Genomic DNA, 26,954 nt, shown 5'->3' on the forward strand with positions numbered 1-26,954 from the left:
CTGAAAAGTTTCATGGCTGCACATCATTCTCTTCTTGGCTGGGCTGTTGGGAAATTATTTAAAAGAAAAGATCAAACAAAGGTAAAAATTAATGAAGTTCACAAACTGAATGAGTGTGTAGAAAAGTACAGTGACCATGTCTCTGAAATATTGATTTTTGACTCTCCATGGGTTGATCAAGTTGGTTGCTAACCAGATGGATATCTAGTGGCAGTTAGCAATGAAAATTGCTGTCCGGATAACGGGTTGAATCTTGGTGCTTTATTACAAAAGGCCACTGCAGCAGATATGGAGCCCTTCGACCCCCCCAGTGATGCAACAGTGCCCTCTGGCGGTCTCTAGTGCCAATGCCAAGGAGGAGGGCAGTCCAAGAAAGACATCGCGGGCTGCAGTTCCGGCCGGGAGGCGGAATCTGTGAGCAGCCGAAAATGCCGAAAAGAGCAGCGGTTCCTTCGGCCTCGTGATCATGGCAAAGTCTCGCTTTCAGCAGCTTTGGCAAGGGAGAGAGACCCTCATCGCCTTCCTCTTCCCTCTGCTGCTGCTTCCTTTGCCCTTGCTGGTGCAGACCCAGGTAATAATGCTTGCATGGAACAAAAGTGTGGGGATGGGCTGAAGGACCAGGTCATTCATGGAGAAATCAGACCCTCTGCTCCTGTTCCCTGAATTCTCCACATTCTTCCCCCAGCTGGAGTCTTTGCAAAGCAGCACCTGCCATCCTAGTTAATTACAAATCTGATTTTCTATTCCGGGTTGGTTTACATTACAAGAGATTGGGTCAGTTACAAAGGACAGTTTGACATGGGTAATAAAGTTGACATACATAAAGCATAGACAAATGGGAAGGGGTAAAACACGGACCTCGCGGATCTAAAACCGCACGTCCTTAAAAATCCGAGGTCCGTGCCACTTTTAGTCTGGCTCTGACAGAGCTCTATGACAATTTAACTCTGATGGATCCTAGCATAGGGAGGGAAAAGCATTAGGATCCGTCAGAGTTAAATTGTCATAGAGTTCTGTCAGAGCCAGACTAAAAGTGGCGCGGACCTTGGATTTTTAAGGATGTGACGTGCAGTTCAGATCCATGAGGTCCGCGAGGGAGCCGGGGCCTGAGCTGAGCTGCAGAGAAAGCAAAGGCGGACTTGTCAATGCACGGACCTCAGATTTTTAAGGACGTGCGGTTTTAGATCCACGAGGTCCGCGTTTTACCCCTTCCCTAGACAAATTATGTAATGTTAGATATAGCATACAATTTGGTCTTTAAGTTAACATATGGTTATTTCATGTAGTGACTGAATTTATGGGAAGAGGTACGTTTTTATTGCTTTCCTGAAGTTCCAAAGCCCTTTGAGGGATCTGTTGCTTCCAATAGCTTGGTAGGAAGTGGGAGCATGTTTCCTCCTGGGAGCAGAGTGGTCTGTTTGGCACGTTGATGCCATGTTGTGTAAGCCCTTGAAGATAGCCAAGGGGCTGATGAGACGGAGTCGCAGGAGTGGAGGTTTTTTAGTTACAATATGAACATAACATAAGAATTGCCAGACTGGCACTGAACAAAGGTCCATCACAAACCCAGTAGCCTCTTCTCACAGTGGCCAATCCAGGCCCCTAGCCACACTCCAACATTTCAATTCAAAGTTGGACGCTACTCTTTTGGCCCATGCAGAACTTAGACCATAGACCATTATTGAGATGGTTTGGGGAAATCCACTGCTTATTCCTAACATAAGCAGCATAAAATCTGTTTTACTACTTGAGATCTAGCTAGGTACTTGGGACCTGGGTTGGCCACTGTTGGAAACAGGAGACTGGGCTTCATGGACCTTTAATCTTTCCCAGTATGACAGCTCTTATGTTCTTAATTGCTTTGATTATTATTTCATTCTGGTTTACTACAATTCTCTCCTCCAAGGCCTTCCATAAAGTCAGATCAAAAGATTATAAATGATCCAAAACACAACAGTGAAATTAATTTACAGCACCAACAAATATGATAGTGAATTATCACTTCTTATTAATGAACATTGGCTTTCTCTCTTCTACTGCATCTTGTTTAAGATTCTAATTATGGCTCTAGATTGACCTTCCATCTTTCTTCTATGAGGAGGAGCTGAAGAGTTCTCAGCCCAACCAAGAAAAGAATGATGTGGATATGGTTCAATTAATGAACTGAAACAATGTCAAAACAAATAATTTTGTTTCTGCAAATTGGCACTTTTCAGCTACAATGGCAAAATAATGCTCAGAATTTAGGAAGTTGGTTAGTTGGGCTGAGAACTTTTCAACACCCCCTCGTATATGATAAAAGCGAGCCAAGTCTAGGACAATCAAGCCCTTGTGACATCACTGATGAGGTTGGCTCTTATTGGTGGATTGAGGCATTATGACATCACAATCTCAACTCTGGTTACCAGACACTAAAAGTCTTCACACTACGAGGGGATGCTGAAAAATTCTCAATCCAACCAAGAAGAGAATGACATGGATATAGTTCAGTCAATGATCTGAAACAGTGTCAAAACAGAGAAATAAGAAAACCCTCTTTTCAGTTACAGTGCCAAAATAATGCTCAGAATTTAGGAAGTTCTTATCAGCACCCCCTCGTACCCTTCACTCGGCCAATAGCAATTATTAATTCTACAAACTCATTGATCCAAGCACCTTTGCTATGGGACTCTCTTCCTTTGCATCTCCTTTATGACATGAAAAATGTTCTCTCTTAGGCTTTTCTGTGCAACACAGAATGATTAACATGGAGCAATGATGCTGTTTTTACTCTTTGCAGCAATCTCACTGTCTTTGACTTATTTTGCTCCTGTGCCTTAGAAGAATAATTATCCCCTCCCTCCCTAGTCCTTTTCTAGTTAAAAAAAAATCTGATTGTAACCTAGGATTCCTTGTATGTAACCTTCTTGATTCATAAAACAACGACAAATAGTACATCACCGAGGCATACCTCAACTCACACTGGCTCCCAATTCAAGCAAGAATACTATTTAAATCCATAAATGGTGACAGCCCAGCCTACTTGAACAACCGCCTAATCCAAACTACCACAACCAGACACAGGAGAACCCAGACACCATTCACATACCCTACAGTCAGACACATAAGAACATAAGAATTGCCGCTGCTGGGTCAGACCAGTGGTTCATCGTGCCCAGCAGTCTGCTCACGCAATGGCCCTCTGGTCAAAGACCAGCAACCTGAGACTAGCCCTACCTGCGTACGTTCCGGTTCAGCAGGAACTTGTCTAACTTTGTCTTGAATTCCTGGAGGGTGTTTTCCCCTACGACAGACTCCGGAAGAGTGATCCAGTTTTCTACCATTCTCTGGGTGAAGAAGAACTTCCTTATGTTCATAGGGACTCTATCCCCTTTCAATTTTAGAGAGTGCCCTCTCGTTCTTCCTACCTTGGAGAGGGTGAACAACCTGTCTTTATCTACTAAGTCTATTCCCTTCAGTACCTTGAATGTTTCGATCATGTCCCCTCTCAATCTCCTCTGTTCGAGGGAGAAGAGGCCCAGTTTCTCTAATCTTTCGCTGTACAGCAGCTCCTCCAGCCCCTTAACCATCTTAGTCACTCTTCTCTGGACCCTTTCGAATAGTACCGTGTCCTTTTTCATGTACGGCGAAGAACTGTACGATGGCCTTCTAGCCACACAGGCAGCAAAACTAGACCACCAACTCTCTAATCTACTAATCGCGACCCCAGGCTACAAAACTTTCAGAAAAGAAATAAAAACCCTGCTATTCAAGAAATCCATGAAGACTAACTAACACCATATGAAACATTTCAATCCTCTGAAGCAACCCGCTCTACTCTGTAACACCTCTGGACATGTCCAGAAATCCTCTTCTGTAATCCGCCTTGAACCGCAAGGTAATGGCGGAATAAAAATCACTAATCTAATCTAATCTAATCCTTAGGTTTGTATACCGCATCTTCTCCACGTTCGTAGAGCTCGGCGCGGTTTACAGTGGAAGAAATAGGAAGGAACTACAACAGAGAGTTAGAGGTAGAAGTGTGAAGAAAATTTAGAGGACTTGGGATGCCAAGATAAAAGAGTTTCCTTGATTCCTAATTTAATCTAATGTAATGTAATGTAATATTAGTTTTAAATGTACCCACTTAGTTATTTTATTATTTGCCATCTGTAGATTAAAGGTGAAACATGAAACACTTTCCAGAACAGTCTTTCCCACTCATTTGCCTTGGAAAAATGTCACAGTGTCTGATGTTCAGGTCTAGACTCGCACATGGGCTCTACCCAGCACCTTACAGGAAATGTATTCTGAACACACGTACAGTCATACATGTTACAGCATGAGCCCTTGACTGGGGCTCTGCTTCATGTAGCACACGCACTGAACACAGCTGCTCGCCTCCTCCTTTCAGCCTCTGCTGACGATTTCGGAGCTCCACTAGCTGTTCCTTTAGATTAGAACATAAGCAGTGCCTCTGCTGGGTCAGACCAGAGGTCCATCGTGCCCAGCAGTCCGCTCACGTGACAGTCCATCAGGTCCAGGACCTGTATAATAATTCTCTATCCTTTTCCTTCAGGAAGTTATCTCTCTCCACAGATCAGTCTTCTCTCATGTCCACACTGTCTGCTATGCTGCAACCACAACATTTCTGGAAAAGTGGGTGTGCTTTGAGCATGAAAAGATTGTGGAGGAGTGCTGTAGTGCGAAAGTCTCCTGACAATGAAAAACACAGTTTCCCAAGAGCTGACCATGACTCTGCTTGTTTTATTTCAGGAGGCAGCATGTGCCTATATTCTGCTCCTTACTGCAGCGTACTGGATATCTGAAGCAATACCTCTCGGTGCTGCAGCCCTGGTTCCTGCTTTCCTCTTTCCTCTCTTTGGCATCATGAAATCTAGTGAGGTAATGCTAAACAATAAGAGAGGAGACAGAGCACATCTCTGGGTCACGATTAAAGGCTGGTTTATAGAAATTGGTGACTTGGAGGAGAAAGGGTAAAGGGGATGACTGCCTTTCCATTTATATATTTCAGTCAAGCACTTATTTTGTACCTGGAGTGAACCTGCAACCTCCACACCAGTAGTCAGAGCAGTGGGAAACCAGGCTGTGAATCCCCTGACACTCCTTCTGGTCCTGGGCAAGTCTCCTCTAGGATAAACTTAGATTATAAGGCCTCCAGGGTCAGGGACATATTTCATGTCTCTCACTTTGAACAGAAATGAGTAAAATTCAAATACCCTGTGCAGCTTTCCTGCCTTAAGGAAAGAGAAACACAAGGGGGCTCGATAGTCAGTGTGATTTACTGGCTAAAAATGGCTTCTGGCTGGTTAAATCTAACTGGTTATCTTCAGCGGTTCTTAGAAGTTTCCAGTGATCTGCAAAATGCTGATTGCCACCAGCTGAATCTCAGGGCCTAGTCTCTAATGACAGCTAGGCCTGCTTCCTTCTTTGCTAGACATGGGCTGGGGAACACAAGACATTTGTAAAGTTCAATGAAACGTAGAGTCTAATTCTAGTATTTCAAACACTTGGAGCTTGACATTGTCTTTTTGTAAGCTTAACCTGTTGCAGAAGAGTCATTTTATTTCTCTGTTCCAGGTGGCAGCTGAATATTTTAAGGACATTCACTTACTTCTCTGTGGCGTGGTCTGTTTGGCAGCATCGATTCAGAAGTGGAATTTGCACAAGCGGATAGCGCTTTGGATGGTTTTATCGGTGGGAGATCACCCCAGCTGGTAATACGGCTCTTCAGCGTGACCATTTCCCTTCTGTGCACAACTAATATAATGGATCCATCAAAAGCATACCGCCTTAGCTAGAATTAATATTTATCCCGTTTAGGACCTCAGTGGTGCAAACTGTGAGAAGATTTCATTCACAGCATGAATTGCACTAAAGTCTTCATCGGTCTTATTTTTTATAAATGGTTTTATTATTTGATATACTTATTTTATTTTTCAAATACTTTAACAAATCTGATACAGGGGTTCTTCACCAACATAGGCTATGTTTCGCCCAAAAGGCTTTATCAAGGTATTCCCCTGACAAAAAAGAGAGATATCACAATCAATATCCTTAGTCAGTTTATCAACAGCTCATAAGGACACAACTTAAAGCCCATATAAGTAGTTGTAATCAAATTTTGTACATTCAAAAATAACTTATCAAATACCTTTGTTATGCCGGTTCCACAGACACTGCCGTTGTTAGTCTTTTCAGCAGGAACATGGCCGCGGCGTTTTTTATAGAAAAAGTATGAACGTAATGATCTCATGCATACGTACCCTATCAGGATCCAGAAACAGCCCGGGATTATTTAAACTAATGTCATCCATTCTACTTCCGCATTAAGACCATTAGGTTTAACTGTGTTTAGTGTATAAATCAATCTTTGTTCTTTAAAATTTTAAATTGAAAACCTACAGTCATATGAAAAAATTAGGACACCCCATGAAATATTCAGTTCTTTCTTAAGAAATGTTCACATATCGATATGAAATCTTTTTTTTTTTATTTATCTCTGGAAAAGAAAGTGATGTAATTGCAGGTAAACAACAAAAGGTTTCCTTGATTTACTCATGAAACAAAAGATATCCACAAAAATGTGCATTCTAACTGAAGTTTTGTAAAAGGAGGGATAAATAAATAAATGTGCAGAATATAAATTTTAGAATAAATAAATGAAATAACTTCTGTCTCCACCTTAAGTTCACCCCTATATTGCTTCGATTTTAACCAAATAGTGCTAAGACAGTGTTCTTAAGTGCTAGGAATGATTAAGAAGGGGATCATGAACAGATCGGAGAAGGTTATCATGCCGCTGTACCGGGCTATGGTACGCCCTCACCTAGAATACTGTGTCCAGCACTGGTCACCATACATGAAGAAAGACACGGTACTAAGAACATAAGCAATGCCTCTGCTGGGTCAGACCTGAGGTCCATCGTGTCCAGCAGTCCGCTCACGCGGCGGCCTAACAGGTCCAGGACCTGTGCAGTAATCCTCTATTTATACCCTTCTATCCCCTTTTCCAGTAGGGTACAGAGAAGAGCGACTAAAATGGTTAAGGGGTTGGAGGAGTTGCCGTACAGTGAGAGATTAGGGAAGCTGGGCCTGTTCTCCCTTGAAAAGAGGAGACTGAGAGGAGACATGATCGAAACATTCAAGATAATGAAGGGAATAGACTTAGTAGATAAGGACAGGTTGTACACCCTCTCCAAGGTAGAGAGAAAGAGAGGGCACTCTCTGAAGTTAAAAGGGGATAGATTCCGTACAAACGTAAGGAAGTTTTCTTCACCCAGAGAGTGGTAGAAAACTGGAACGCTCTTCCGGAGGCTGTCGTAGGGGGAAACACCCTCCAGGGATTCAAGACAAAGTAGATAAAGACAGGTTGTTCAACCTCTCCAAGGTAGAGAGAACGAGATGGCACTCTCTGAAGTTAAAAGGGGATAGATTCCGTACAAACGTAAGGAAGTTCTTCTTCACCCAGAGAGTGGTAGAAAGCTGGAACGCTCTTCCGGAGGCTGTTATAGGGGAAAACACCCTCCAGGGATTCAAGACAAAGTTAGACAAGTTCTTGCTGAACCAGAATATACGCAGGTAAGGCTAGACTCAAATAGGGCACTGGTCTTTGACCTAAGGGCCGCAGCATGAGCGTACTGCTGGACACGATGGACTACTGATCTGACCCAGCAGCAGTAAATCTTAACATAGAAACATAGAAATAGACGGCAGATAAGGGCCACGGCCCTTCAAGTCTGCCCACCCCAATGACCCTCCCTATCTATCTTTGCGGATAGATCCCATATGTCTATCCCATTTGGCCTTAAAATCTGGCACGCTGCTGGCCTCAATAACCTGAAGTGGAAGATTATTCCAGCGATCAACCACCCTTTCAGTGAAGAAGAACTTCCTAGTGTCACCGTGCAGTTTCCCGCCCCTGATTTTCCACGGATGCCCCCTAGTTGCCGCGGGACCCTTGAAAAAGAAGATATCTTCTTCCACTTCGATGCGGCCCGTGAGATACTTGAATGTCTCGATCATATCTCCCCTCTCTCTACGTTCCTCGAGTGAGTAGAGCTGTAACTTCCCTAGCCGCTCCTCGTACGGGATGTTCTTATTCCCAGGCCAATAGGTAGAACCCGAACTACTGGAGTTAAAAATGGCCCTGAAGTCATAGTAGCCTTTTTTATTTTCATTATGCTTAAGAAGCTCCAAAGGAGGGAGGGATCGGGCCTTTCTGGACCTCTGAGAGGGTCTGAGCCCTACTGTCTCTTCCTCAAGAGTAAAAGTTTTCCTATTGTGAACCAATATGTTAACTTTTACCTGCCCTGAGGAAGAGGAAGGCAATTCTCAAAATGCATTTTTGCAGGTTTGCCCTGGTAAAAACCTTTGAAAATTTTCTTCATGAATTTGTGACAGAAACTCATATAGATCTACTTTAGATACTTAATTCTGTGGAATATTGCACAGAATGATATACAATATACCTCTCTGGATTAGATTTGTTCTAGTATTATATTTTTCGCCGGGCTCTCTGCCCAACTGGCAGGTTGCACAAAATGTTCTTTTCCATCCACCTTCATCCTCTGCAATCTTTTCCCTTGCTTCCAGGCTACTGCTGGGTTTCATGAGCTGCACTGCCCTGCTCTCCATGTGGCTCAGTAATACCTCCACTGCTGCCATGGTGATGCCAATCGTAGATGCCGTACTTAGTCAGCTTAATAGCACCAAGCCTGAAGACAGATCCCTCTCAGAAATGAGAATGAGCATAGCTCCAACAAATGCAGGTAAAGAATGGTTCACTTTTCACACACCATGACAGGAGTGAGCCTCACTCATAAGCGAGGGTGGAGTGTCTCCGAGCTTGAATCGTATCAGAGCGAGCTTTCTTTTGGGCTATGAAGCCAAATAAGAAAATTGAGTTAGGCGCTTAGATTGTCATCTATGGAATCAGGGCCTCTCCCATTCACCAGCATTCATAGATAGACTCCTAATTCCATACACTACTTCAAGGTTACTCCGATCGACACAGCAAAATCTTCTCTCAGTTCCCTCTATTCTCAACTCGCAAAACAATCTTTTCAGTCATTGCACCCACATTGTGGAATTCCCTCCCTGTTGATCTCAGACAAGAAAATTATGCCTCAAAATTTAAATCAAATCTTATAACTTTTCTTTTCAAAGATGACATTACCCTTACAGCCTGTTTTACAAAGTTGCACGGCAACGGTTTCGGGATTTGTAAAACAGGCCCTGTAAAACAGTATTTTGTATTCCTCTTCTACTTCCCTGTTGTTTTTCCATTTCCCCCGCCCATTTTTTAAATACAATGTGCCGTCTTCCCTTTCGTATCCAGTGTAGTTTCCCTTATTTTTTGATTGTGTTGGTACCTCTTTATATTAGCATTTTAGAACAATTTTATGTGAACATTAGACGGTATATAAAGTCAAAATAAACTTTCAACTTGAACTTGTCTGGTGAAGGAGACAAGGAAAAATCCATTGAAGCCACAGGGAAGACTGAACTAGATCCTCTTTGATATATGAGTCAATGTTGTTGTGTTTGCTTTGTTCTGTGTCAGACCCGTGATGCTTGAATCGAAACCCAGACACTTCACAGCCACGGACAAATCAATGTTTTTCATGCTTCCTTCACAGATATATCAAAGATTGATTTACCCATCTCTTCAGAAAGGTATTCTATTTTGTCATAAAAAATGATTCATTACTATAATGCATATAAATATGGCCTTTGATTTTAGATTTCAGCTGATAAACAGCGTAAACTCAGATGCAAAAAAAATATTATGGGCTCCTTTTACAAAGCTACGCTACTGTTTAGCGATGCCTTGAATGCGAAGAAGCCCATTCTATTCCCATGGGCTTCTTCACATTCAGTGCGCCCTAGTCAGTAGCATAGTTTTGTAAAAGGCCCTGGCACTAATCCACTCCCTAATTCCTTCTGCTTCCCCTGGCTTGTTTTATATCCTTCACTGAATTGTATGGCTTTCTGATCTGATGACAAGTCACACAAACAGATATTTGATTCTATTGGAAAAGTTATGTTGCAAAACCACCAATAGTACCCTCGTAAGACCCCTAATCATCTGAAAAATAAACACCTAACAACAGAAGCCATAGTTAGAAGTATCTAATCTAATACAAGATTTCTGAATCACTCTAATACCATTTAATTCAGTGGTCTCAAATTCATGGCCCGGGGGCCACATGCGGCCCGCCAGGTACTATTTTGAGGCCCTCGGTATGTTTATCATAATCACAAAAATAAAATAAAACAGTTTCTTGATCATCTGTCTCTTTAGCTATAAATGACAATATTATTATTAAGACTTAGCCAAAAGAAAGGATTTTATAAACTATAAAGAGTTTTACCTCATTTCTTTAATAAGACAGTAACTATTTTTTCTGAGGCCCTCCAAGTACCTACAAATCCAAACTGTGGCCCTGCAAAGGGTTGGAGTTTGAGACCACTGGTTTAATTCAAGGTGATTTACATCAGAAAGAAGCCATAACAATTCTGTGGAAAGATACAGAGATATCCTTACAATTCTTTAGATAAAAATGTTAACTTTACAATCTATCATATAAAAATGTATTAAGCATTTTCCAAAATCTCCAATAACTAGTTTCTGTCCTTATGCACAAATGACTCCGGGCAAGTTCTGGTTATATCTTGGGTTGTGATTTCTATTGCCCAGGTTGACGGGCTGGGGGCACTGCAAAGGTGGTGTTTACAACCAAGTTTGTGGGGGAGGGAAGAGTGATGTGTGGAGGTCAATCAGAGACTCATGGTTGCCAAATTCTAAAGGAAGGAAGGCCATGGAATCCCCAGCCAAGAACTAGTTGACATAATGGCTCAGTTGAATTTGTGTATATAGAGTAGGTGTGTGTAAGGGGTGTGGGGTGGGGGAAATCCCTGGATAGGGCAAATGAGGATTCATGCAAACAGTTCCTACCCTGCCCACAACTAAGAAGATATCGGAGCAGATGAAATCTCTCAGCTCAAAAAAAAAAAAAAAAGAATGAATGATTGTTTAATAGTCTTTGCATTATTCAACCACAGTAAAACGCCACTGTTTACTTGAGTCATTCGTGTCATGTTAGCAGCCACACAAGGAGGATGCAGCAGAGACTCGTTATAGGGTCTCAACTGCATAAGTCAGCAGGATCTGAAAAACAGTTGCTCAGTGGCAGAGCCATGTGTGAAAAAACACAGTCGATGGCAGGGGTGAGGGGGGCATGCTCTACATCTTTAAAAATATTTTGTTTAGATCATGGTTCACCTCCCTGGGGAAGTAGTACCAAAAGTTGGTTGGGGGAGGAGGGAAAAATAATTTTTAGTTTAAGGGCAATATGTTGGGATTAGGATATTATAAGTGCTCAGCTTTTGATTCTGGTACCTTGTTAGAAAAATAAACTTACTCCACAGATGACTAAACTGCACAAAATTAGAACTAAGGAATTAATCATAACATCAAAAAAGTATACGAATGTTCACCACAACTAGGGAACTTTTCCATAGTCTATAAAAGTAAGGGTGGTAGTAATTACCACAGCCACTGCAGGAACGTGACTCCCATGGAACATGAATAACTCAACTTGTGACCAACACTGCAAGCTGCTTTATTTGTCCAGCTTCATACTTCCAGGGAGTGTTCTTAAAGGGGCTGGATCTGAATCATGCTTCCCCCCCAGATAGAACCCTCTGGAGAGCCCCCATCCAACCCCTCCCCCAAATAGAACCCCACTGAAAAGCCCTCTGAACAGCCACCCCATTGACACCTTCCCAATCACTGCATGTATAAAGCCCCTCTCTCTGTAGAGACATCCCTGAACATCCCCCACCCTCTCATAGGCCCACAGTAGCCTACCTCTTCCAATTCCTGGTGATCTATGGGATTCTGGGGCAGGAGTGATCCATAGTTGCTCCTGCCCCTGTTGATTCTTTGTTCCAAAATGATACCAGGACCCCTAGTGCTAGTCTTGTGATACTACTGCTAGGAGGTCAGCTGCCATTTAAGGGCAAAAGGTTGGCAAGGGCAGGAGTGACTGTTATTCAAAGCTTTGCACCTCACTGTTATGTGTCCTTTGATGACCAAAGCTAAGAAGACTTTTTTTCAAGGTCATTTGTTAGAACCATATAATTTTATTTGGTTAAATGTTTTAAATAAATAAACATGTACACATTAACAAAAAAAACCAACCCAAAACATTATCATGGAGCAGACATCAATTATACTCACCCAGAGCGTATAAGTATTATCATATAAATCTTCTTTTAATTGTATTCCCTATATAACACATACTTCTCTTTTTGAGTATTTATCTTTTGTAAGAGTTTAAAAAAAACCCTTCAATTAACTCTCAAACTATTAACGTAATTTTTCAAGTCTCCCCTTCCAAAAAGATGCCCACACTTTAATATATTCTTATGGTAACTTCCCATAAACTCTCATTTAGGAGGTTTTAAAGCAATAATGCATGTTGCATGTTATTTGCTCCTTGACATTAATGTATTATAATACCATAATGCTAAAATAGGAAAGTTAAGGAGAAAAGGAAAGGGGAACAGAACTGGAACCAATACACACAGTACAGATCCACAAAATCTTTTCTCCAAAGGGATATTTTTAGAAGAACCAAGCCGACCGAAGTGTACTTGAACTTGATGTCTTATGCACGGCTGCAGAATTCTACATTGTTCTATTAATCATGGCTTCTGTATGTCTCTCCTCTCTGCATGAAGATCCTCAGGCTTACGAAACAGGGCTTCTGCACTCCAGGACCTAGTGTCCCTCTGTATTGTATGCATATGCTAAGACTGAGCAGGATTCCACCTTGGAATCCAAACTTAATCCGTTCCAGAACCCCATTCAAGTTCCAAGACAATTTTTCCCATTGAAAATAATAGAAACTGGATTAATCTGTTCCTTGGTCCCACAAAGACTGCAAGATTGGGACGCCCACCGGCAGAGATAGCAAGACCGGCAATGGCAACTGCAAGCGTTGCTCAGCCCAAAGTTTCCCTCTTAGGCGGAAAGTGGAAGCTTTGGACTGAGCACCGCTTGCAGTTCGGATTCCGAGGTAATAATAATAATAACAGCTTATATACCGCAATACCGTGAAGTTCTATGCGGTTTACAAAGATTAAGCAAAGGTACAAATTGATTGACTTTAAGAGGGGAGGAAGAAAGAGGGTTAATAGGACAGGAAAGAGTGATCAATAGAACAAGTTAATCGCTCTAGAGGGGAGAGAGAAGAGAGGATCAGTTGTCCAGATACTTTAGGAACAGGCGTGGTTTCAGACGTTTCCTAAATTCCTCATAAGTAGTGGGCGAAATTCCAACATGCTTTTTATTATAGTTTTACTAGGGGTGTTGGAAGAGGTCTGCTCTATTTCCTCACTTCTATGACTCTGGATACATACTGTATTGGGTTTATTCACTCTTCCAACAACATTGTGTCTTTTTTTTTTTTCAGCAGTAACATTTTGGATTATTGCACAGATAATAATCAGGTAACTGTATGAGACTGTGGATGTGCTCTTAAAAATGAACTGATTTTCTAGCTTAGCTGAGCTATAGATTTCTAGAATTTTTTTTAATAGAATTTATTTTTTATTCTTTCCAACTCAGTGGAAGCTGAAAAAAATTATACAAATGAGGCTGAGAATGTTTGTCAGTCCATTTTTTTGTTTGTCTTTCTGAAGCAAAATAACTCTCCAAAAATGAAATTGAATGGGATGAAACTGGCATGAGGGAAAGCAGGTAAAAAGCACAATGAATTTAAAAATGGACTAAATCAGACTGAGGGTTTCAGAGATATTAGCTCCCCTTCTGAAAATGACCCAATTCATTTCTATACGAAAAGGATATCCAGCTGGACAGTCCAGACTGGATGGACTGGTCATATAGTAACATAGTAGATGACGGCAGATAAAGACCCAAATGGTCCATCCAGTCTGCCCAACCTGATTCAATTTAAAAATTTTTTTTTTTTTTTCTTCTTAGCTATTTCTGGGCGAGAATCCAAAGCTTTACCCGGTACTGTGCTTGGGTTCCAACTGCCGAAATCTCTGTTAAGACTTACTCCAGCCCATCACACCCTCCCAGCCATTGAAGCCCTCCCCAAACGGCCATACACAGACACAGACCATGCAAGTCTGCCCAGTAACTGGCCTAGTTCAATCTTTAATATTATTTTCTGATTCTAAATCTTCTGTGTTCATCCCACGCTTCTTTGAACTCAGTCACAGTTTTACTCTCCACCACCTATCTCGGGAGCGCATTCCAGGCATCCACCACCCTCTCCGTAAAGTAGAATTTCCTAACATTGCCCCTGAATCTACCACCCCTCAACCTCAAATTATGTCCTCTGGTTTTACCATTTTCCTTTCTCTGAAAAAGATTTTGTTCTACGTTAATACCCTTCAAGTATTTGAACGTCTGAATCATATCTCCCCTGTCTCTCCTTTCCTCTAGGGTATACATATTCAGGGCTTCCAGGTCAGGTCTTATCTGCTGTCATCTAATATGTTAATATCTTAAAGCTTCTGTACCAGAGAACAAAAAAGTGAACTGCACCTCCCCAAACTTCCCCATAGCCCCCAAATTACCCCTCCCACATCTGCTACCCAGCAGACTGTCCCAGACCCAAAACCTACCCGTGCAACTGCCTCACCGCCCCAGAAGTCATCAGGATTTTACATTAATGGCCAGGAGATAAAAGGTAATTATGCTTGGAGTTAGCAATCTCTATGAGCAGTTCTCTAGTCCTTCCCCACCTCACCCCCATAGCTCCTGGTAAGTGAGCCTGCCCTGCCTGCTTCCATTGTAAATAGCAGCTAAGATTGTACAGGAGGTAGAATCCAGCCAATGGGAAAGCAGTGGGAGTGGAGCACTGGAAAGCAGCCCCAGTCACAGAGACTGTGGGTAGGATCTAGCCAATGAGAAGGCAGTGGGGGAGGAGCACTGGAAAGCAGCCCCAGTCACAAAGACTGTGGGTAGGATCTAGCCAATGAGAAGGCAGGGGGGGCGGAGCACTGGAAAGCAGCCTCAGTCACAGAGACTGTGGGTAGGATCTAGCCAATGAGAAGGCAGTGGGGGCGGAGCACTGGAAAGCAGCCCCAGTCACAGAGACTGTGGGTAGGATCTAACCGATGAGAAGGCAGTGGGGGAGGAACACTGGAAAGCAGCCCCAGTCACAGAGACTGTGGGTAGGATCTAGCCAATGAGAAGGCAGTGGGGGAGGAGCACTGGAAAGCAGCCCCAGTCACAAAGACTGTGGGTAGGATCTAGCCAATGAGAAGGCAGGGGGGGGGGCGGAGCACTGGAAAGCAGCCTCAGTCACAGAGACTGTGGGTAGGATCTAGCCAATGAGAAGGCAGTGGGGGCGGAGCACTGGAAAGCAGCCCCAGTCACAGAGACTGTGGGTAGGATCTAGCCAATGAGAAGGCAGTGGGGGAGGAGCACTGGAAAGCAGCCCCAGTCACAAAGACTGTGGGTAGGATCTAGCCAATGAGAAGGCAGTGGGGGAGGAACACTGTAAGGGAGCTCTAGTCATATGAAGGTAGGGTTACCAGATTGTCCAGAACTAAAATCCGGCCCCACCCCCAGGCCCGCTCAGTTCTGCCCATCACCGCCCAGTTCCACTCAGGTCACACCTCATTCTGCCCCCAGCCCCATCCCCTCAACCTGTTCACTTGTCGGGAGGGCATCTATGCATGCGCATGGCATCACCACGTTCCATTCACGTATGTGCAGATGCCATCCCGATATCACTTCTAGCTGAAAACTTTTCAAAACCCAGACAAAGTGCTGGGTTTTGAAAAGCCGTCTGGACGCCCAGATATGTCCTCTAAAAGGGGTTGTAGATTTTGTGTAAATGTAGTTTTCATATTGTTTTGTTTTAGTTTTGACTACGACATTTCTGCTCATCACTTTTGAGTTGGACATTAAACCCAAGCTAAGCAATGATTTGCTGCCCTGACAAGTTTTTTTGTTTCTTTGCAGGAAGATCAGAAATTTAAAGCACAAAGATTTTCAAAAAAGGTTAGTGATTGAGTTAGGAACTGTGAGCTCTTCTGCTTGAGTGAAATGAACACATTAGACTAACATCGTTGGCGTAAGCTTGATTCAGACCTTGAATGTGACCATAAATGACACTGTGAAAGATCTGGAGAGGTCTAATAAAAGAGTTCTCAAGACACACACAGCCCCTGGGTTATCCATTGCCTCTCTTGATGGAAGGTCGCTCTCATGCAGATTCACTGTACATATCCCCCGTTTCTCCTGAGGAGTGGATTGAGAACCCATATCTAATGATTTGAGAATGTGCGTTATTGAAAGTTATCCATCTCGCAGCAAACTCAAGCACTGAAACATTCTCTGTGTTTCCCTTATATGCAGGGCAAAAGATTGTACAGCACAGAGCAGGATCACAAGACGTGCAAAGCCTTTTCTCTGGGTATTGCTTACTCCTGTACATTTGGGGGCATGGCAACTCTCACGGGCACATCCACAAACCTCATATTTGTAGAACAATTTGAAACGTATGTATCTGCGAAGAGGAAGATGTTTGTTGCATGTCAAAATTCAAGCAATTGGCAGTACATTATTTAGCTTAGTAAAGTGAGCGCACAGGCTGAAGTTCCTGGCATGTATTAATGGATGAGATGGGACACCTATGAGCCATTCTAGAAGACTGGAAGGTGGGCACAATTTATCAAATGTTTTCTAAACTTGAAGCAGACCAGCTCTGGGGAAAAGCAATTTGAATTGAGTTTTAGTTTATAATAGGTATGGATTCAACAAATTTTATTGACATGAGAATTTGTGCATGTGTTGCTAACTCAGTCTGAGGAAAGGGGTGTTACCAACATGCTTCTGTAGGTCCCTGGGTCCTGCAAAGTTTGGTACCTGGGCCTAAGCAGTACTGCTGAAAGGTTGTCTGGTAAGGTTTGCCTCTTTGTGGATGATATCAAAATCTGAAATAGGGAAGACACCCCTAATGATGTGGATAACATGAGGAAAGACTTTGAGAAGCTTGAAGAATGGTCTGGAAATTGGCAGCTAAAAAAATGCAGGGTCATACATTTGGGCTGCAAAGTCTAAAGGAACAATACATTTTAGGGGTGAAGATGTTTTGTGTATGAAAGAGGACTGGGACTTGGGTGTGATCATGTGTGAAGATCTTAAGGTGGCCAAATAGATAGAAAAGGCAATGGTGAAAGCTAGAAGGATGCTTGGCTGCATTACAAGATGAATGGAGGAAAAAGGAATTACAAGGAAAAAGGAGGTGATGATACCCCTTTATAAGACATAAATAGAGGGTGGCTACTAAAATGGTCAGTGGTCTTCATCATAAAGCATTTGGAGATAGATTTAAAGATCTCAATATGTGTACGTTGGAAGAATTGTGGGAGTGGGGAGATTTGATGCAGACGTTTAAATACCTCTGTGACATAAATGTATAAGAAGTGAGTTTCTTTCTGGAATGAGGGGACATAGTGATGAAGGTGAAAGGGGACAGACTCAGAAGAAATCTGAGGAATTACTTCTTCCCAGAAAGAGTAGTGAATTTGTGGAACAGTCTCCTTGTGGAAGTGGTGGAAATGAAAACTATCTGAATTCAAAAAAGCTTAGGATCTCTAAGGGAGAGGAAGGGATAGTAGATGGCATGGATAGGCAGACTATATAGGCCAGATGGTCTTTATTTGCCTTCATGTAATATCAAGCATACCCTTCCCCAACATCAGACATTTACCCTTCCATCTTCTCCTGGATTCCCTAATATCGAGCATACCAGTATCCAGCATCAAGCGTACACCCTTCCATGTTCCAGGAACCCTCCCCAACATCCCACCTGGAATGCGCTTCCAGAGGAGGTGGTAGAGCAGAGTACGACTTTGGGTTTCAAAATGGGATTGGACAAGTTCCTGAAGGAAAAGGGATCGAGGGATACAATTAGAGGGTTACTATACAGTACACAGTGCTTTAGAGTAATAGATCACTTACAGGTCATTGACCTGGGGGGCTGCTGTGGGAGCGGACTGCTGGGCATGATGGACCTATGGTCTGACTCAGCAGAGGCAATGCCTATGTGCTTATGTTCTCTTAGACCCCTAATATCAAACATATGTCCTTCTCACCCTCCCTGAAGCCCTCGGGACCCACCTCCTGGGAGTCTCTCTGGTGAACAATAGGGAGGGCAGCAATGCTCCCTCTAAGGATTGGCCAGGTGCATGCAAATTTATTCTCGTGAGTGAGAAGTTCTAAACATTTTTTGTGGGAGCAACAATTTTCCAGATTTGCAAGGATTTCTGTGAGTGACCATGTAAATCTGTAAGCAGCAGGAGCAATTGATAGTAATTCCTACTCTGCTGGTCACCCAGTTTAAAGTGGCACCTTTGACCTCCTAGTGGCAGTTTAGTGGTACTACTGCTAGTGGAGAAGCTGATACATAAGGAGGTCATTTTGAACTGGATAATTGGCTAGTGCCTATTCGTAGAAAACTAAGTACGAGGGGCCTCTGAAAAGTTCTCAGCCCAACCAACAAAGTTGGGGCAGTCTCCATCGAGGGCTACACATTTAGTCCGTTGGAAAAATATGGAATGAAAACAGTGGAAAATCGATGGGCTAAGAACTTTTCAGCAGACCCTCACAAGAAGCATGATCCGTATTCCACATTTTGGTATGATTCAAGCCCTTGCTTAGCTTTTGCTTGAGGGTAGGTCTCCCTTGCAAATGTGGTAAATGGCATTTGTGAGGCAATAGCCAAAATGTGGTGAATGATTGCTGTTTGTCCTGCTGGAATTTTGTATTTGCTGTTTCTATGAATTTATTTGTGGTTTATATTATAATTTGTTAAGTTGCCTTCGGTGGCATTGGTAACATAAATGAAATGTTAAGTAATACAAAATTTTTTTTTTTTTTTTAGGCGTTATCCCAATTGTCAGATTATTAACTTTGGAACCTGGATTGCATTCTCTTTTCCACTTGCTTTTATTATCCTTATTTTATCATGGATATGGCTAAATTGGCTTTTTCTTGGTTTTGGGTAAGTTTGCTAGAACAGAAAGAGAATGACACAGCCAACATCTTCACTGACATAATCTTATGTGAAACAATTACAGGGAATATTATAGAAAACAGATGATGATAGGGGATAAAGACTGTTACGTAACTTTTGGGGGAATCTAGCTGAAACAGTCACCCTCCCTGCTGCCCATGGGAATGACAGTCCTCTTCCTTTTGCCAACCTTGGTTAGCCCCACGGTTGCTTGATTCATTAGGAGGGAAGGGAGCTGCTGACCTTGCTTTAATGTTAGGTTTTGGAGGGAAGGATCGCTAGTGGAAAGCAGTTGGTCAGTTAGCAATGATTTTCAGCACTGGCTAATTTGAAGCAGAATGCTCAAATTCTAGGTGATGATGCCGTTAAAAACTTGCTTAAGGTAGCCAGGCAAGTGACCCTTTTACTACTCATCAAGGCAGTGAAATCTGGGCTTAACTCGCAGGAAAATCCTGCGTTAGAATGCACTAAGTCCTTTTTTTTTGCAGGTTGTATGCTAATTTTCCCACTAGCTGGATAACCTGAGAAAACCCACTCTCAACCCATGACACATCCCTTCAAAATATTTTTTTAAATTAGTTAACATGTGCTTAACATACACAAACAGAGAATTACCATAGAATGCTTTAAGCCTTCTCAACGCCTCTTAGAAAAGGGAACCTTTTTTGAAAATTGTCCTTTTCGGCCATTTTAACTTTCTTTTAAATATGCAAACAACTAACAGAAGCATTCAAAGTTTGGTTGTGTCCAGTGTTGTTCTCTTCCACTTTCCCTTCTCGGAAAGTGATTTACCCAGGTTACAGGCTTCCTGCAAACTTCCCACGCTGCAGACTTAACTGTGGCAAAAGCAGGAGGACTCTGAGGTGAGGTTAACCTGTAAGTTGCTTTACAGGACAAAACTATATGTGAAAAGAGTACGGTAGGTGGAAATCTCCCCAGGGATGTCATCCCTGCATAATTCTCAAGAAGGCACTGCTGTAAAGCCTGTGGGTGAAATACAGGAAAGTTTACTCCTTGGATTTTCTCTGGTTAACCATGCAGCTTTTGAATCTCACTTCTCAACAACTGGTTAACTTGTGTCCAGATAACTTATTGTTAAACTATGGGAGAGAAGAGACATGCGCTGGGGATGCCGTTATAATTTAACCTATCCTAAGGTTACCCAAATAAAGATCTGGATTCATGCAAAGCCACCAACATAGCTGCTATCTTTCTGAATTTCCCTCTTAAAGCGAATAGTTAAATTTTACTTTAATTAAATGTGCGTATTCTCACTATTTACATAACAAAGTCACACAAGTTTCAACTTTATTAGGTTTTGATAGACCACCTTTCTAAAAAAAAATCTAGGCGGTGTATATTAACATGCCTAAAAATAATTTAACAGTACAAATGCATATATTAAATACAGAGACAAAAGGGGAAGAGGGGGAGAAATATAATCTATCGAAAGGAAAGCAGGGGACAGGGAATAGAACAGGAGGGGCAAGAAAAAAAAATACTTCAAATCAAGGCCCTGCTGAGTCCTAACAACCATAAACGTCTTTAAATAAAAATGTTTTTAATTCCGATCTAAATTTTGAAAAAGAATATTGCTGTCTGAGGTGAATAGGCAGAGTGTTCCATAGCGTTGGAGAAACAACGGAGAAAATAGGTTTATGAGTGGTATTGGAGACAATGGTACGTAAAGAGGAAATAGTTAAGAGGCCAGGTAGCTTGTATTTCGCTGTGGATTATAATATGAGATGACTAGGAATTACAATGTTGACATTAAGCAAAAGGTTAAAACTTATCACTGCTTAAGATGAAAGAATTTTTCCAAAGTAAAATCTCTCCAACAGAACATAGAAATCAGGACATAATCTGAGACTGGGTGGAAGAATATTTTCGCTGTTTGAGATATGAGAGATTGCTCAGATATCTTGATATATCTCACTCCTCTAGGAGATGGAAAACGAAACTTACATGGATTACAAAGAGCTGAACCTCTACAACCGATCAATGGTAATAGTAAATAAAACCTGCGATACGTCTTTTCTTTTTTTTCATTTCAGTTTTAAAGATATGTTTTGCTATAAAAGAGAAGGTTCAAAGAATAATACAGATTCCCAAAACATTTTAAAGCAAGAATATTCCAAATTAGGACCACTAAGGTAAGTGAAATGATTACCGTACTGTGCTCTTGGTGGCTTAGCCCAGCAGCAGGCCGTCCTCTTTCCCTGCGATTGAACCTCTGGTGTTGCTGCCGCCAACACAGCAACTGCAGTGCAGTCAAGTTAAGCACCAGAATTTTATTTTATTGATTTTATAAAGAGCAAAGGACAGTAGGGACAATACAGGAGCAATTAGCTTCTTTATTTATAATACGTTCACTATGAATAACCAAGATTTGTTTTGTAATTTTTCTGTGCATCAAAGTCCTTGTAAAAGCTACTCTTGTTGTCAAGGCTGGAACGGAGGGCAGCGCCGTTTCCCTTGTTCGCTAGACAGTAAACATAAGGCCACTAAATGCTGTGCATCCTATTGATATTGTGTACCTGGGAACTACATAGCAGATAGCATCCAGTAAAAGGGCCCCACAGTAAATGCTGCATGGACCATCCTGGCATCATAAACGGGGCACTTCATAACATGTCAGCATGCCAGCCTCATATGACACATACTATTACTTTCAATCCTAAGAATGTCTCTCGTTTCATATCAACTTTATGTTTGTACCCCTCACCCCTTAGAGAGACACAGCACCTGCAGTCACAGCTGGGGTTCATTTCTGAGAAGGTGCACAGAACAGTCACTCTCCTCCCTAATTCAGCCCCTGGTCCACCCACCTGCTCTCCTCCAGCTCCATTGTTCCAGTTTCTTATTGGCTACTTAATGCCAGTTTTGGGGCACAGACCGGACAGGTCTTCCCAACTACTGGAGTTGCCATTGAAGCCCACTGGAGCAACACTAGTTTCCTTAATGAAGCAGAGAAGCAGTAGCAGGTAGAGGTGACAGGACTGCAGTGTTCCCTCTAAGCTATGTAGATATCCTATTGGGGGAGGGGGTGCTGCGAATCCTGCAGAGCCGGCCTGTCCCCTTATGTTCTTAAGTATGATACTGATTATCTGTCTTCATGGGACGAGGAGCTCAGAAGGAATGCTGCAGAAGAGATGGATGGAGTTTAGGAGTGGGTCTTGCTCCCCCCCCCAACCATAAATTCAGCTGAGCTTTCCTCCTGATTCTGCAGCTCTTAAAACATAGCAGGTGGGTTGGCATGCTTCCGTGATCTCTGGGGAACTGTTGGCTGCCAGTTCTCAGGCCATGCAGGTATGAAGCAGCTCACAGTGCTGCTGACCTAGAATCAACGAGTACCAGGTGATATAAAGCCATGGGAAGGGCAGATTGAGAGAAGAGGAGGGGAGACAGTGGGTTTGGAGGATGGGGGTGTGCAACGGGTAGAAGGATGTTAAGACTCCTCTGCCCAAATTTAAGTCAAACAATGTTTATGCTTAGTAAAAAGGATGTGGGGAAATATGAAAAGAAGAAGTAAAAGACAGGGACGAATGGGATTGGAGAGATTGTGGATGGACAAGAGATTGTTGAGGATTCACTGCTGAGAACAGTGTAGGTCATGTGATATGAGCTAAAGGGCGGGTGGTTTGTAGAGAGGAGAGAGACTAGTGAGGACGAGCTGGCTTGGTAGCAAAGGCTATTTCACTTCTCATGTTTGGAAAGAGAAATAATCAGCTATAAACATCAAATCCAAATTCCTGGTCTTCTCTCTCTCTTCCTTTGGCCTCAAGAGTTATCCTGATGTCTGTGCTGCCTGCTCTGATCTACACATTTGAACTTCCAACTGCACAGTCCTGTCCTGCTTTATGTTTGTTGGTTGGGGCAGGGTAATTTGGGTTGACAATCTCCATTCATTTGGAAAAGTTGACTTCTCTGACTGAAGCTTGAGAAAAGAAATGACTTTGAGGTTTGTTGGGAATTTCGGGGCAACATATAATGAATCCTTTTTTCATTCCAGCTATCCAGAAGTAGTAACACTTGTTGTTTTTCTCCTAATGGCATTGTCATGGTTTACTCGGGATCCTGGATTTATCCCAGGCTGGGATTCACTCTTTGGAGTGTAAGTCAAGGCTTTTCAAATTGCTTCTTTTGCTCTTGCAGTCCTGTATGAAGAATTTAGTCAGTAACTTGAACAACATGTAGGTTTTCTTCAAGGTTTCTAAAGTGTAGCCCCTGGGCTTGATTTATCTTTCAAGCCAATCGTATATTCTGTCTCTCTCTTCAAAGGTAAAATGCATTAGTTGTTACTAAGGACATGGCCACATTTTCCCTTTTAACTAGGCTCCAGGTCTTGTTAATGAAATCAGCATAATCCATCCAGAAAGTTCATCAAAAGTGTGAGTCCCATGGGGTGGGGGTGGGGTATTCTGGATGTATTTGGAAGCAATTGCCATAGGAAAATTAAATATCAGCTTGACAGGTTTCCTTTTTCAAAATTAACCCCCCCCCTTTAACTAAACCGCGATAGCGGTTATTAACGAAGGGAACCATGCTGAATGCTCCGCGCTGCCATGACCTTTTGCCCAGTTAGCAAAGCCGGTTCCAACACTAAATATTGCCTACACCCAACTTTCCCCCGTACTACTCCTGACCTGCCTACTCTGGACATGGTTGGTCGGGGCTGATATCGAGAAGCACTGCCTTGGCAGTTGGGTGGCTCCAAGTGATTTAAGCAGACAGCAGCCTCTCCTGCCCACTTAAATCACTTTGAACATTGAGTAGAAAAAATGCTTAGCTTTTCATGTGTTTATAACTTCATTCAGCAGATATCATGCAAAATACCAATGCACCAACACGATCAGGCTTCAAGCTGAAGCTCTGAGTAAGGGTGTTGCACTCTAGATTATTTACTGAAATAAAACATAAAAAAATAAGAAACCTGCACTCAAATATTTCAAGTATAAACATGGAAACATAAGGGCAGATAAAGGCCAAATGGCCATCCGCAGCATCCACTGTCTCTTTCTAAGAGATTCTATGTGCTTGTCCCACGCTTTCTTGAATTCAGATAGTCTCTACCACCTCTACCAGGAGTCTATACCATGTATCTACCACCCTAAAATAGGCTAAAAGTATTTCCTTAGGTTACTCCTGAGCCTATCACTTAACTTCATCCCAAGCCCTCTTACTCTGGAGTTCCTTTCAGTTGAAAGAGATTCGTCTCGTGTAATTATTCTGGCCCACTAAAAGAAGAAAATGTTTTTCTTGGCATTGAAATGATAAAATTGCAAAACCAACAAAAAATTAAATTTGAGAGTTATTTATTTAAAGTTCTTTAAGCTATGTGTGGATAATTGTAACAACGGTGAAATTAAAGTAGATAGAATAGAATTGCTAATCAATGCGATGGATGTGCTTCTTTTTGAGTGAAAATTAACTAAAAATGTGGCTCGATAATCAAAAAGCAAACTTGCATTTCATCATCCATCATCTGCAGTCAATGTAATTTCTGTCAGAGCTGAAAATCCAAGATAAGATCCAAATGGTAACAAAGCCTTGATTGTTTGGGCTCATAACATTAACAGACTCTTGCATATGCAACATATGTGTCATCTATTCTAGTGTAAACTTGTGAAGGGAATTTTTAAAAATAAAATAAGATTCTGCAATCTCTTGTGGCACACAGTTTCAGAGACACTGCTGTATGCCTTCCTCTGGACCTATTGCATCCTATTTATATCTTTTTGAAGGTGCGGTCTCCAGAATTGAACACAATATTCTAAATGAGGTCTCACCAGATGCCCTAAAATTCTATATATCATCTAACTCAGCCAAAATCTTCAATCTGATGACTCTGAAGGGAAATAAAAGGCAAAATGTCACCTAAGAAGACAAGCACAAAAAGGTCACATGATTTATCCCACTAATCAGATTAAAATCATCCACTCAATGGCTTCATTCAGTCTCCTTGGATGAAAAGTTTGCAACTTATGAATCTAATATTGCTTTTGATATCTTAAACCCAGTATATGATCACCTCCTCAAGAGTGTAAAGGAATAAAATCAACCCACGATTGGGCTGCAGAAATCCAATATGACACCAATGATGCCAACTCAGTTGGAGCATGAGTTTTATGTTTATTCAAACGGAACTGCACCAACCTTCTACTCGGCAGATTCTTTCAGAACCTCCTCTTAAGGCTTATACAAGGGGAAGGAATCTTGGTAAATGTTTGACTGCAAGAGCAAATGAAAATTCATGCACTCATTGTAACTGGTGTGGTTTTACTGTGAAAGAACCTGTTTGAGACTGGATTATCTTATAAGAGTTCTATCTTTGTAATTTACATCATCATTTGTCCATGCCCTAAGGTTTATGGGGGCAAGACTCAAAGATGACGTGGCTCCATCTGAATGACTATAAAAGTCGGATGAATATTCAAACTGAGTTGGCAACATAGATGTCACATTGGTAAACTCAGGTGTTTTTTTGGAGGGGGGTTTTTTTGTTCCCTTCTATCTGAACATTACTTTTTGGCCTTTATAAAACAGACATAAAGTAAGACCCTATTGTTTTCTTTGTTATAAATTCATCCTCATTCTTGTCTTGTTATCTGAGATAAGAGGCAACTGTGATGTCCACTATCGTTAAACATCAGTTTTTATGTTGTTTCTTGACAGGAAAGGTTACAAATCTGATGCTACCTCTGCAGTTCTTTTTGGATTTTTGTTGTTTATTATACCTGGGAAAAAACCTAAACCTTTCTCTTTCAGATCGTCAGGTATGATCACTTCTAGTGTAATAGTGTTAACTCCTGATTGTCTTCTCCATCTCCTCTGGCCACCACCACCATCCTGGTTTGGTTTTCCTATTGTGTTTCTCCTGGCTGTCTTCCCCCATGAGGTCCATTTTAAAAATTATTTTAAAATTATAAAATAGAAATTGATCAGTTGCCAACAACATATAGTTCATCTGTTGGTATCTTTTTAAGAGTTTTCTCCCCTTTTCATTTGAAAACAACTTACATCTAGGGATTTCCATGTATGAGCTTTTCCCTTCCTGCTTGTTCTTGAAGAAACAAAGTGGTTGTCCTGTAATAGGCATTCTCCCCAGACGGTAGGAAGTTCAGTATACACAAACTTTCCTGCTTCCCTGTCATTAATAATAATAATAATTTATTTTCTTATATACCGCCAAAGCCATGGTAGTTCGAGGCAGTTTACAACAAGAGGAGCTGGACAGTCAGCGATAAGTTACAAAATAGAATCGATGAATAAAAGTACACTGAAAGCAAGTACAAATAAGAAGAGCTGGACAGTCAGCGACATAGCTATGAATTGGTATACAGAATACGAGAGATAATGAACAACAAATTCTTAGGTGACAAATCGGTTGAACAGTTTCGTTTTTACTAATTTTCTGAAGCCTTGATAGGAAGAAGAGAGCATGATAATGTTACCCAGCCAGTCGTTCAGATTACCTGCCTGGAAGGCTAGAGTTCTGTCCAGGAATCTTTTATAACGGCAGGCCTTTATTGGGTGTGTAAATAAGTGGATTTTACGTGAAGGCCTGATAGTGCAACCCAGGTTGAAGTGGGAGACCAGGTACATAGGGGGCCAGACCAAAGATTGATTTGAAGCAGAGACAAGAGAATTTAAATATTACTCTGGCCTCGAGGGGCAGCCAGTGAAGTTTTAGGTAATAGGGGGTAATGTGTTCCCATTTTTTTAAACCGAAAATCAGACGTACCGCCAAATTTTGAATAATTCAGAGTTTTTGAAGGGTTTTCTTGAAGGATCCTGGGGCAAACCTTAAATGCTCACTAGAGCATATAAAACACTCTAGAAAGTTTTTCAAAAAAGATACAGTCCAGGCTCTGTTGATAA

The 26,954-nt window shown here is 41.9% G+C and overlaps 2 protein-coding genes across 4 annotated transcripts in view; one reads left to right on the plus strand and one right to left on the minus strand.

The window, feature by feature from the left end:
* PRRG4 (proline rich and Gla domain 4) overlaps positions 1 to 14,689 on the minus strand; it is a 38,874-nt gene extending 24,185 nt beyond the window's left edge. Inside the window, exon 1 of the mRNA XM_033928674.1 lies at positions 14,668 to 14,689. The gene's annotated coding sequence lies outside the window, so the exon portion shown is untranslated. The remainder of the gene's footprint in view (positions 1 to 14,667) is intronic.
* Positions 388 to 26,954, plus strand: part of LOC117352289 (solute carrier family 13 member 1-like) — a 34,773-nt gene continuing 8,206 nt past the window's right edge. The window contains exons 1-12 of one of the 3 annotated variants that reach the window (XM_033928670.1): positions 388 to 571; positions 4,756 to 4,884; positions 5,581 to 5,717; positions 8,596 to 8,771; positions 9,642 to 9,678; positions 13,485 to 13,521; positions 16,016 to 16,054; positions 16,412 to 16,554; positions 18,942 to 19,061; positions 21,128 to 21,226; positions 23,086 to 23,187; positions 25,749 to 25,849. In XM_033928670.1, coding sequence (XP_033784561.1) covers positions 467 to 571; positions 4,756 to 4,884; positions 5,581 to 5,717; positions 8,596 to 8,771; positions 9,642 to 9,678; positions 13,485 to 13,521; positions 16,016 to 16,054; positions 16,412 to 16,554; positions 18,942 to 19,061; positions 21,128 to 21,226; positions 23,086 to 23,187; positions 25,749 to 25,849 — 1,225 coding nt within the window. In that variant the 5' untranslated portion in view covers positions 388 to 466. The remainder of the gene's footprint in view (positions 572 to 4,755; positions 4,885 to 5,580; positions 5,718 to 8,595; positions 8,772 to 9,641; positions 9,679 to 13,484; positions 13,522 to 16,015; positions 16,055 to 16,411; positions 16,555 to 18,941; positions 19,062 to 21,127; positions 21,227 to 23,085; positions 23,188 to 25,748; positions 25,850 to 26,954) is intronic. The other 2 variants (XM_033928671.1, XM_033928672.1) reach the window with 2 other exon arrangements.

Source organism: Geotrypetes seraphini, chromosome 19, assembly GCF_902459505.1.
Source record: "Geotrypetes seraphini chromosome 19, aGeoSer1.1, whole genome shotgun sequence".
In the NCBI taxonomy this organism is placed as follows: Eukaryota; Metazoa; Chordata; class Amphibia; order Gymnophiona; family Dermophiidae; genus Geotrypetes; species Geotrypetes seraphini.